At 42.4% G+C, this 12,396-nt stretch overlaps 1 protein-coding gene across 1 annotated transcript in view; it reads right to left on the bottom strand.

Annotated features, from left to right (window-relative positions):
- Positions 1-3,716, bottom strand: part of PLXDC2 (plexin domain containing 2) — a 317,756-nt gene extending 314,040 nt beyond the window's left edge. Inside the window, exon 1 of the mRNA XM_069959035.1 lies at positions 2,667-3,716. Coding sequence (XP_069815136.1) covers positions 2,667-2,766 — 100 coding nt within the window. The 5' untranslated portion in view covers positions 2,767-3,716. The remainder of the gene's footprint in view (positions 1-2,666) is intronic.
- Between the last annotated feature and the right edge of the window lie 8,680 nt (positions 3,717-12,396).

Below are 12,396 nucleotides of genomic sequence, written 5' to 3'. Positions count from 1 at the left end.
TCCCCACTACACACTATGGAGCGAGCGGCCGGGATTCCATAGAAGGCAAGGTAACGTATATTTTCGAATTAAGCACAGCCGTTGTTGTCGGCAACAACGGCCGTACTTTTATGAAAATATACGTTGTGTGAACATGGCCTAACTCCAATTTCCCAGAATATAAGCAACCAACCCCAACCTCAGCACCATGCACATTACTGTCAGCTAAGAGTGAAACATACAAGATCAGCGTAACTACATAGCGGAGCCTCATTACATCACAATCCTATGGAGCCTGTCATCCATTTATACAAGTCACAGACTGTATGGGGAAAGCCTAGAGACACAGGGAAGAAGAATGACCTGGTCTAGCCATGTCACCTGCATGAAACAAATGACCTATCAACTTAAAGTGCGTAGAAGAACCTTATGTACAGCAGTGACATAGGAATAAAAGAGATTTACGGTATGTGGAAGGTAATAAAGTGCAATAGGGAGCAACAGTTCTGGGCAATGACCAATGAGGCGCCAATAAGTTTATAATATTCAGAAAGATTGTTAAGATTTTGTTAATGACTGATGACTATAATACTATATCCAGAATATATAGAAGTAGATAGAAAGAAAAAAAGAAAGAAAGAAAGAAAGAAAGAAAGAAAGAAAGAAAGAGAAAGAAAGAAAGAAAGAAAGAAAGAAAGAAAGGTAGATAGATAGATAGATAGATAGATAGATAGATAGATAGATAGGAGATAGATAGATAGATAGATAGATAGATAGGAGATAGATAGATAGGAGATAGATAGATAGATAGATAGGAGATAGATAGATAGATAGATAGATAGATAGATAGATAGATAGATAGGAGATAGATAGATAGATAGATAGATAGATAGATAGATAGGAGATAGATAGATAGATAGATAGATAGATAGATAGATAGATAGATAGATAGGAGATAGATAGATAGGAGATAGATAATAGATAGATAGGTAGATAGATAGATAGGTAGATAGATAGGAGATAGATAGATAGATAGATAGGAGATAGATAGATAGATAGATAGATACGGCAAGAGACCGCAGCACACCGAAGTAAAGGTGAATAGTGTTTATTCCATCATCAAGGTACATACAACGTTTCGATTCAATCCAGAATCATTATCAAGCTTGGATTGAATCGAAACGTTGTATGTACCTTGATGATGGAATAAACACTATTCACCTTTACTTCGGTGTGCTGCGGTCTCTTGCCGTTTCTACATTGGGGATCCTATGCCATAGGACTTTCACTGCACAGCACCCACCGCTCTGGATCTGGACGTGCGGCTGTTACTCTGCTCTAGATAGATAGATAGATAGATAGATAGATAGATAGGAGATAGATAGATAGATAGATAGATAGATAATAGATAGATAGATAGATAATAGATAGATAGATAGATAGATAGATAGATAGATAGATAGATAGGAGATAGATAGATAGATAGATAGATAGATAGATAGGAGATAGATAGATAGATAGATAGATAATAGATAGATAGGAGATAGATAGGAGATAGATAGATAGATAGATAGATAGATAGATAGATAGATAGATAGATAGATAGATAGATAGACTTCAATGACATTAGGCAGCATCAGTATAGACTGTATGAATAGATTTTTTCCATGCTCTCTTGGGTTAACAGCTTCCCATGAAATTGTTCCAATCTATGTGCTTTATATAGAGAACTTACATTCTTAGCCTCATAGGGAATAAGGCTGAGGTCCCTTTTCCCTGTACAGCACTGCAGTATATGTTAGTGCTATATAAATAACAGGTGACAACCCTGCTTACTTAAGAGTGCCAGAATATCACCAGAATAGTAAATTTCAAGTGCCTTCTCTTAACCATCCATCCAGTCTGTGAGGCTGACCATCCATCTGCTGCCTATTTCTGACATATTTAACTCTTTTCTCCCCTTATTGTAGGATACAGTCAGTGTATAATGCTGTATGCTATGAGATAGATAGATAGATAGATAGATAGATAGATAGATAGATAGATAGATAGATAGATAGGAGATAGATAGATAGATAGATAGATAGATAGATAATAGATAGATAGATAGATAGATAGATAATAGATAGATAGATAGATAGATAGATAGATAGGAGATAGATAGATAGATAGATAGATAGATAGATAGATAGAAAGATAGGAGATAGATAGATAGATAGATAGATAGATAGATAGATAGGAGATAGATAGATAGATAGATAGATAGATAGATAGATAGATAGATAGATTATACATTATAGGACACTTTAAGTGGGTGTCCAGCAATGGTCTCTATCCCCATGGTCTTACATTCAGGGTGGCCTGGATTGAACTGTTCTGGACTTAACACAAGAATAAAAAAAAGCCCAATTTGTAAAGCTGCCAGCAAAACCTCAGCCAACATTCCTCATACTTGTCTCTGATACCCAATAAAACATTGGTCAGGATGGTTCTTTTCTATTGTAATGCTGACAATAGCCTTAACCAAGTCTGTATCTTCACAACTTACATAGAAGCTACTTAACCTCTGCTCTCCTGGATTGCAATTTTTTTTGGGATTCTGCTATTAGATCCTCTTCTCACCATAATAACCACCTATAATAGCCAGATATCACAACCATAGCCCCCCCCCCCCCAGCACTTCTTACCTGGCTCCAGCTCTGCTGCTGTCATCTCATAGTGATCAACCAACAACCTGAAAAGTAATATAACTCCAAATATCGAGTTGGTCTTCCTAATCCTTTCCATGATGCTGAGGAAACCTTTAACTCCCAAGGTAAGACCCCAATCCTTCCTCTAGGGATGACCTGCTATATCCAAGAGGGGAAGAGTGAAGAAACTTCTGCAAACACCAAGGGCAGAAGAGGATCAAGGGGGATTGTGGAGGAGATCTGACTTGTCCAGACACAATCCTAATGCCAGGAGGAAGAACTCCTTGGGATGTCTCTATCCCTGATCACATATTACCCTGTGGCAACTGTCAAAAGGAAAAAAAGAAACAATGAATGGGGGAAGACCAAATAGACTCCAGCTGGGAATTCTCTGATCTTCAGTAAACTTTTAATATCACACCAAGATGATGGTAAGGTCTTCTGACACATGTCCTGAGGAAGGGGGTGCAGCATGGGAACACATCATCAGCCCAAGGGGGGGGGGGGGGGGGGCAATGCTAAAGAATTAGGAGCTTCTCCTAGTAAACAGAGGAGTATTCCAGACACCCAGATGTCAAGAGCTGTGAAATAGTTCTGTGAGCTGTAGTCCCACCACTCCCAACCCTCTCACTTGGACAGGAGGCAGGGGATGGTCTTCTTTGATCCTTGTCTCTTATCCCCTGGATTGCATGCACCTTCAGATATCCAAGCAAGCAGGGTCGATGCCTCCAATCATTGGAGAAGACATATGAAGAAGAGGATAAAGCATCTTCCAGACTCTGCCCTCCTTGTCCTGCAGCTGGGTCTAGGGCAGCTAGTTTGGATCAGCAGCAGTCAGTAGCAGTACCTTGCTGTCCTTAGCACAGGCTCTCTCTCTCTCTCTTCTCTTCCCACCTTACAAGCTGATTGCTCTTAGAAAGAAGAGGAGGAAAAAAAATTACAGGCATGTTCCTTCCTCCTCCTCCTCCTCCTTCCAGCCACCCTCCTCCTCCTCCTCAGCTGCCTTCTAGAGCTGGGCTGCTCCAAGTCTCTGTTTACAGCCTGAGAACACACAATATCTGTAGACACTTTCCATGCAGGACATTGCTGCTGCTGCTGGAGGAGGAGTGGATGGAGCTGGATGGTGGGAGAATTATTACAGCAGCTCTGAGCACATAGAGGGATGTGGCTGCTGCAGCTGCTGCAACAATGTATCAAACTTTGAGATGTTTGGTTTTTATTGCACTGTATTGTATCGAGTCGTGGTGTTTACACTATAGGTGACATAGTCACAATATTTATAATAACATTGATGTGTTTAGCAAATATTGTCCTTTATATCACAGTATTGTAAAAAGAACACTAACAATGCAGCAATGGAAATTAAAGGGGGGGAAAGAACTTTAAAAGGGTCAAACTATTTTTGTTTCTAAATATTAAAATGATCACATAATAGTTTGCTGTGGGTTCCTCTCTAAAAATAATTTGACTGGTAACCAGTGTTCAATTCTGCAGCGCCTCCACAGGTGAAAAAAAGGCATTACACTGTGTCCATTAAAATCAATAGGCTGTGGTGTAGGGGTAGGGAACCTTGGCTCTCCAGCTCTTGGCTCTCCAAACTACAACTCCCATCATGCCTGGATATTTGATGGGAGTTGTAGTTTTGCAACAGCTGGAGAGCCAAGGTTCCCTACCCCTGCTGTAGTGTAAGTGTAAGGGGTGCTATTTCTAGCTCTTTGGGACACACCAATATTCTGATTCCAAACTAACATTAATCCCTTGTTTTTCTCTTGTTGATATTCCCCAAAAATTAATTGTAATTTTGGGGGATCCTGGTAACCAGTGTTCAGTTCTGCAGCACCTCTATGGTGGAAACGAAGCACTGTGCACATCTGAATTAAAGGGGTTATCCAGCGAAAATCTTTTTCTTTCAAATCAACTGGTGTCAGAAAGTTATATAGATTTGTAATTTACTGCTATTTTAAAATCTCCAGTCTTCAAGTACTTATCAGCTTCTGTATGTCCTGTATAAGTGGTGTATTCTTTACAGTTTGACACAGTGCTCTCTGCTGCCACCTCTGTCCATGTCAGGAACTGTCCAGAGCAGTAGCAAATCTCCATAGAAAACCTCTCCTGCTCTGCACAGTTCCTGGCATGGACAAAGGTGGCAGCAGAGAGCACTGTGTCAGACTAAAAGGAATACACTACATCATGCAGGACATGCAGCAGATGATAAGTATGGGAAGTCTTGAGATTTTTAAATAGAAGATAATTGCAAATCTATATAACTTTCGGAAAACAGTTGATTTGAAAGAAAAATATTTTTGCTGGAGTACCCCTTTAATAAACTGCAAGTGTTGGACTTGCACACTATTCGGTAACAGTAACGCAGGCTGTTTTTACTTGCCTATTAATGTAGTTCATAAGGTCTTGAATGGTAGGCCCCATTATTCTAATTGCAAACGATTTAAAATTAAATTGATCACATTTTGCCTCTTTTGACACCTCCGACAGTCAGTTATAATTTTATTTAATTTTTTTTTTTTTTTACATTGCCTCTGCAATGGATTACACTATGCCCATGCAAATCAATCTGCTGCAAGTGTAACACATGGGTATGCACAGTCTTCAATAGGGAGGTGTGCTAGTCGTACTTGCCCTCTATTGTGGTCCTGAATGGGATCCCTCACTATTCTAATTCCAAAATCTGGTAAACAGTGTGCAATTCTGCATTGACTCCATGGGGGGGATATAAGGCAATACAACTCCCCATTGAAATGAATATGTGATAAGTAAAGGATGGACATAATGGGCTCTAAAGAGCAAGAAAAACTCTCTATAGTTGCACTCTGGTAGCTCCAATATCTCTAAAGGGGTAGTTGGAAATTTTTGCCTATTTTAGACTACTACTTCAGGTTCAGTAAAAACATGATGAGTCAATGGATAACATCTTTTTCTGTAACCGGTCGCCATTTACTATGTTAACCACATGCTAAACCAGGGGTAGGGAACCTTGACTCTCCAGCTGTTGCAAAACTACAACTCCCATCATGCCTGGACAGCCAAAGCTAAAGCTTTGGCTGTCCAGGCATGATGGGAGTTGTAGTTTTGCAACAGCTGGAGTGCCAAGGTGTCCTACCCCTGTGCTAAACAATTGCAGTTATCCCTATAGCAGTTTCCCCTAACCTGTGACCCTCCAGCTGATGTAAACCTAAAAATCACACCATGCATATGGCTGTAAGGGAATGATGGGAGTTGTAGTTTTGCAACAGCTGGGAGTTTATGTATTAAAGAAGTACTCCTAAAGGAGTAGCAGGCGGCAGATTGATTGCCTTGTAGCCACAGCAAGCGGTTTGTTCCCGGTTCCTCTAAGTGATTTTTTCTAGTCTTTCTTTTCACACCAGTGCTGGAGATTTGGCACCGTGGCGCTATACACATTTAACTTGATTTAGTTCAAACTATTGAACTTTGGGAAAACAGTCTTATTTTTCCATGCAGTAAATAGATAAAACGCCATTAGAAAAGCACACAGAGGCCTTAGCTATCCTCCGCCTCTGACAAAGTGTAAAGGAACGAGAAGCATGAGGCAGCTCCAAAGGTATTCTCTTTAAAGGGATAGTCAGCGTTATGTAAGATGGGGGTTATACAGTACATAGAATCAAATAACAGGATTGTACAGATAAGGTTGTAAATTATACACAAGGAATACAAAGATCCAGAGAGGACTATTTATTCCAAAAAATGTATTCTATTAAAGGGGTACTCCGGCAGGGGAGGCATTTTTTTCCTGGGATCGGGGAGGAGGTGGCTGAGGGAAACAACGTCCACTCACCTCCCCGGTTCCAGCGGCGGGTCCTGCATCGCGGGACGTCTCAGGTCTGCTCAGCCAGTCAGTGACAGAGGCGGGATCTGAGCGGACTTGAAACGGATCCCGGCTCTGCCACTGACTGGCTGAGCGGACATGAGACGTCACGTCTCGGGCGGCGTCAGACACCAGGAAGCGGCCGGGAACTGGGGACCAGAGCGCCAAGATACGGGACCCGCATCTATAACCAGGGAGGTGAGTGGACGTCGTTTCCCTCAGCCACCTCCTCCCCGGTGTCAGGAAAAAAATGCCCCCCCGCCGGACTACCCCTTTAACAAGCCTGACACACATTGCTCTGTATGCAGATATGTTCATTTATCTAACCAGATCTAGAATAAACTTAGAAATTATATTGCTTGAAGGGGAAGATGAACAATGATTAACAGGATTTAAAAAATAAAATAAAATAAAACATGCCTGCTTTCTTTCAAAAACAGCAACTCCTATCCTCAGGTCGTGTTTGGTATTGTAGCTTTGCTCCATTCACTTTAATAGAATTGAGCTGCAGTACCGCACACAGGTCAAGGGTGGTGCTATTTCAGGGAGGAAGAAGCAGCTATCTTTTTCTAATCCTTTACTACATCCTATTTAGCACAGTAGAAAGTAGTAAATGCTCTAGAAGACGCCTAAAAGGGTATTTTGGAGGGAAAACATTTTTTTTTTTAACCAACAGATTTAAAAATGATCTCTATTTAAAAGAAAAAATTCTCTTATCGTGATGCATACCCTGCAGGGAGTTATGTATTCTCTCCAGTTTAAGAAGTGCTTCCTGAAACCTCTGTCCACTTCCTGCAGTACGTACAGCAGCTGATAAGTACTAAAAGGCTTGAGTTTTTTTTTTTTTTTAATATAACAGCAATTGACAAATCTTATAAATTTTTGGTACCAGTCTGTTTAATCCCCTCTCGCTTACTCTTTTAAAGGAGTGTACTGGAGAAAAAGTCAAATTCAGCTGGTCCCAGAATGTAATACGATTTGTAGATTATTTGTAAAATACTTGAATTTAGAAATCTCTAGTCTTCCAGTGCATATCAGGTGCTGTATGCCCTGCATGAAGTGTTTTTTTTTTAGTCTCGGGGTGGTGCTCTCTACTGCCACCTCTGTCTGTTTAAGGAACTGTCCAGAGCAGGAGAGGGTTTCTATAATCAGTAATCCTCCCTACCTTGCCACACACCCCTTGCCCGCCCATTTGGTGAGTGAAAGTTACGGCTGATGTCCACCATGGAGCATGTAAAAAAACTGCGCCTGCTTCATGGTATACGCCCAGGACGCAAGCGTCATAGATCTCCCCCCTTATTTTTACCTCTCTATGTTCCCCTGATGTCCTGCTGAGTTGTCGCTGATGTCCCTCACTGACTGCAGGGCCTTTACTCCCAAGACAAACTCATCTCGGAAGTGGCAGCCCACTCAGCTAATTACTGGCCGTGGTGCTGTCCGTCTCGGTTAGTGATTGACTGAGCAGGCTGTCAATCCCGAAACAAGTCTGTCTTGGAAATCGAGGTGCTGCAGTCATCAGGGGAGATCAGTTACATTGCAACAAGACACTGGAGGAGCACAACTCACAACTTGTCTGGGAGGACAACTCACATAGAGAGGGGGCACAGATTTAAGGATGTTTTCAAAGGGGAAATATATTGGGGGAGATTTATCAAACATGGTGTAAAGTGAAACTGGCTCAGTTGCCCCTAGCAACCAATCAGATTCCACCTTTCATTCCTCACAGACTCTTTGGAAAATGAGAGGTGGAATCTGATTGGTTGCTAGGGGCAACTGAGCCTGTTTCACTTTAGACCATGGGGGAATTTATCAAACATGGTGTAAAGTGAAACTGGCCCAGTTGCCCCTAGCAACCAATCAGATTCCACCTTTCATTTTCCATAGAGTCTGTGAGGAATGAAAAGAGGAATCTGATTGGTTGCTAGGGGCAACTGAGCCAGTTTCACTTTACACCATGTTTGATAAATCTCCCCCTTAGTCTGTTGTCTAGTAAATGGAAGAAATAGAGATTATAAGGTACAGAGGCTATAGGTGGCAGTAAGGGACTTTATATACTTTATATACTACACACAGTAAAAATGTAAGAACAACCCTGACAAAAATAAACTTTCTCAATATGTTATATACCCCAAAATGGTGCCCCCTAAAAACGAGCCTTGACACATAGAAGAAATTAAGGAAAAAAAAAAAAAAAAAAAGCTGTGTCCTTAGGGTCCAATATATCTGCGGCACCAAGGGGTTAAGCATCTACAAATTAAAGCTATTCCACAGATGTCCGTCTGCAGACCCCGTGCCAGATTACACATGAAATCTGATCTCATTCCTGGCTCCGAACATTCAGCCAATTTCTGGGTTTTCTGCGTAATTATAAAGCTTTCACCGGTCTGATATACCACATCCTATAGCGTTATCCTGCATGGCATTACCGATACGCTAATATCCAGCAGTTTACATTACAAGCGGGCAGATTTTCCCCGGTATCAGCCATCCAGGCTTCGGACTTGTACACAGATGAATGGCACTTAGCTGAGTAGTTAGCTGATAAAGAAAATCAAGGCAATGAAATGAGTATAATCTATCACGGCAAGCTGATAGCCACTGATTGGATTTTCATAGTACATATCCACTAGCCAAGCCGTTTGTATTCTCTGGAAGCTCCGGCATTATCAAGGCATCCCGAAAAAACACCTGCTGGTGATCCAGCAATCACTTTATCTCGGCACTAAGCTCTGAGACCCTGCTGCCATCTATAGTGCAAATAATGTATGAGGAGCCATGCACCGTGCACAGTCTCCTATCAGCTGAATAACCGACGGCACTGAGAATACACAAACCCGTCTGTATCCCTGCTGCCGGATCCTCAATGAGCTCAGAGATAATGGACTGGGCTGATTTTTTTTTTTTTTTTTTTTAGCAAGTAAATGTTATTCTTTGCATAATAAAAAGTCATATCATTTCCCAGTATACTGGTGGCTGTCGTTATTCAATAGGAATCTTCATTGTTTACTTGTCAGGATCATTGTCCGGGTGTAGCGGTAGATACCAGCACTATACGAGCTCTGTAGACCACATGCGATTACAGTGCACTTACAGTACAGACCAAAAGTTTGGACACACCTTCTCATTCAAAGAGTTTTCTGTATTTTCATGACTTTGAAAATTGTAGATTCACACTGAAGGCATCAAAACTATGAATTAACACATGTGGAATTATATACTTATGAAAAAAGTGTGAAACAACTGAAAATAGATCTCATATTCTAGGTTCTTCAAAGTAGCCACCTTTTGCTTTGATTCCTGCTTTGCCCACTCTTGGCATTCTCTTGATGAGCTTTGGGAGGTAGTCACCGGAAATGGCTGTCACTTCTTGCCTTATAAATGGGGTTGGGACCATCAGTTGTGTTGCGCAGAATCAAGTGGATACACGGCTGATAGTTCTACTGAATAATCTTGTTATGCTACGTTTACATGGAGCGATAATTCGCCCAACCGATCGTTTAACGAGTTTTTTAAGCAACGATTTGGTCTTTATAACGACCAGCGTTTAGACAAATAAATTGTTAGAAAAATCGTTATTGCGATCGTTTTTAAGATCGCTTCAGCCCATCTCACACATAGGGTGAATCTTTAAAAGCCTTTTTACACGAAGCGATCTGCAAATTTTTAGAGAACGACCAACGATGATTCGAGAACATGTTGAAAGATCACAGCGAACGATTTCTCGCTCGTCGCTTGATCGTTCACTGTGTTTACACGAGCCGATTATCGCTCAAATGTTAGAATTAGAATTTGTGTTATGGCAAGAAAAAAAACAGCTAAGTAAAGAAAAATGAGTGGCCATCATTACTTTAAGAAATGACATTCAGTCAGTCCAAAAAATTGGCCAAACTCTGAAAGTGTCCCCAAATGCAATTGCAAAAACCATCAGAAATCCCAGATTAACAGCAGCTCAGAGTAGAGGCCAGGTCAACCCCACAGTCATCATTCCAACAGCTCCTCACTCATCCCTGCTTCTTCCTCATTCCTGTAATGTCTTGTCCCCGCAGGAACTGTCCACTCAACCAATCAATGGTCTCAGTGGTGACTCACCTCAGTCAGGTCTGTTCTTGCAGGTACGTTACTGAAACCGAGAAGAAACAGTGATGAGTCAAGACTGGAAGTCAGTAGAACTACATCTGCAGGGGATCAGGGCAGGTGAGTATCTATCTCCAGAAAAGCACCTGAATCCACAACAAGGTATTGGGAAACAATTATTCGATCGCTGATTATTAGAGATGAGTGAACCGGTTTGGCCGGTATGGGATCCGGATCGGATTTTTCCAAAAGTCCGAATCCGGTCGGATTCGGATTTTTGGAAGTCCGCTCCGATTTTATTTTATTTTTTTCTTGCTTTCTAAAATGGCAGCCTCCTTTTTAGAAAGCAAGAAGTGTTCCTGGCAGGAAAAGCGCTTTCCCATTGGACACATCCAATCAGCAGGGATCTTGCACTAGCCCACCCCCTGTGTGACGTGGTCTTGCTTTAAGAGGAGCGGTCACACGACCGCACAACGCAGTCTGCACAGAGAGAGAGAGAGAGAGAGGAAGGAGTCTGTTAAAACGCTGCTGCTGCTGCTGCTGTACTCTGCTGTACTCTGCTGTACTGTCTACTGAGAAGATATTTACAAAAGCAAAGACCACAAGATTATTAGAAAAGCGGAGAGGAAAATCATATACTGATTGAGAGAGAAAAATAGAGAGGGTGAAAGATAGATTAGGCATAGGAGAGCAAAGGGTGCACAGAAGAAAAACGTGCTCTACAGATATACAAGTACTATACTGTCTCCCTTGTAAGAGTGTATATGACATAAGCGTTATCCTGAGGCACAAATATACCTTGTGCATTTGTGGAGAATAAAACTCTAGAAAAAGGTCTCTACAGATATATAAGTACTATACTGTCTCCAATGATATCTGTGGAGATAAAGGTCTCCACAGATATTCAAAGTAAAATAGTTGGCTCCTTGTGAGAGTGTATATGACATACGTGTTCTCCTAAGACACAAATATACCTGCCCGTGCCTCCATGTTGGCTACCGCTGGGCCTTAACTGGCATCCATGTTGACTACTGCTGTGCCTGCCCTTGCCTCCATGTTGGCTACTACTGCTCCTGCCTGGCCTCCATGTTGACTACTGCTGTGCCTGCCCTTGCCTCCATGTTGGCTACTGCTGGGCCTGAACTGGCATCCATGTTGACTACTGCTGTGCCTGCCCTTGCCTCCATGTTGGCTACTGCTGCTCCTGCCTGGCCTCCATGTTGACTACTGCTGTGCCTGCCCTTGCCTCCATGTTGGCTACTGCTGGGCCTGAACTGGCATCCATGTTGACTACTGGTGTGCCTGCCCTTTCCTCCATGTTGGCTACTGTTGCTCCTGCCTGGCCTCCATGTTGACTACTGGCGTGCCTGCCCTTACCTCCTTGTTGGCTACTGCTGGGCCTTCACTGGCATCCATGTTGACTACTGCTGTGCCTGCCCTTGCCTCCATGTTCGCTACTGTTGGTCTCAATGTTGATTACTGCTGCTCCTGCCTGATCTCCATGTTGACTACTGTTGCTCCTGCCTGGCCTCCATGTTGGCTACTACTGCTGCTCCTGCCTGGCCTCCATGTTGACTATTGCTGCTCCTGCCTGGCCTCCATGTTGGCTACTGTTGCTCCTGCCTGGCCTCCATGTTGGCTACTGCTGCTCCTGCCAGGCCTTCATGTTGGCTACTGCTGCTCCGGCCTGGCCTCCACATTGACTACTGTTGCTGATGCCTGGCCTCCATGTTGACTACTGCTTCTCCTGTACTTTCCTCAAATGACTATTGCTGGACCTCCACTGGCCTCCAATGACTACTGCTGCTCCTT

The sequence above is a fragment of the Dendropsophus ebraccatus genome, chromosome 2 (genome assembly GCF_027789765.1).
Source record: "Dendropsophus ebraccatus isolate aDenEbr1 chromosome 2, aDenEbr1.pat, whole genome shotgun sequence".
Taxonomy (NCBI): domain Eukaryota; kingdom Metazoa; phylum Chordata; class Amphibia; order Anura; family Hylidae; genus Dendropsophus; species Dendropsophus ebraccatus.
Note: the sequence above shows the minus strand (reverse complement) of the source record. Positions and strands in the feature narration are given on the sequence as shown.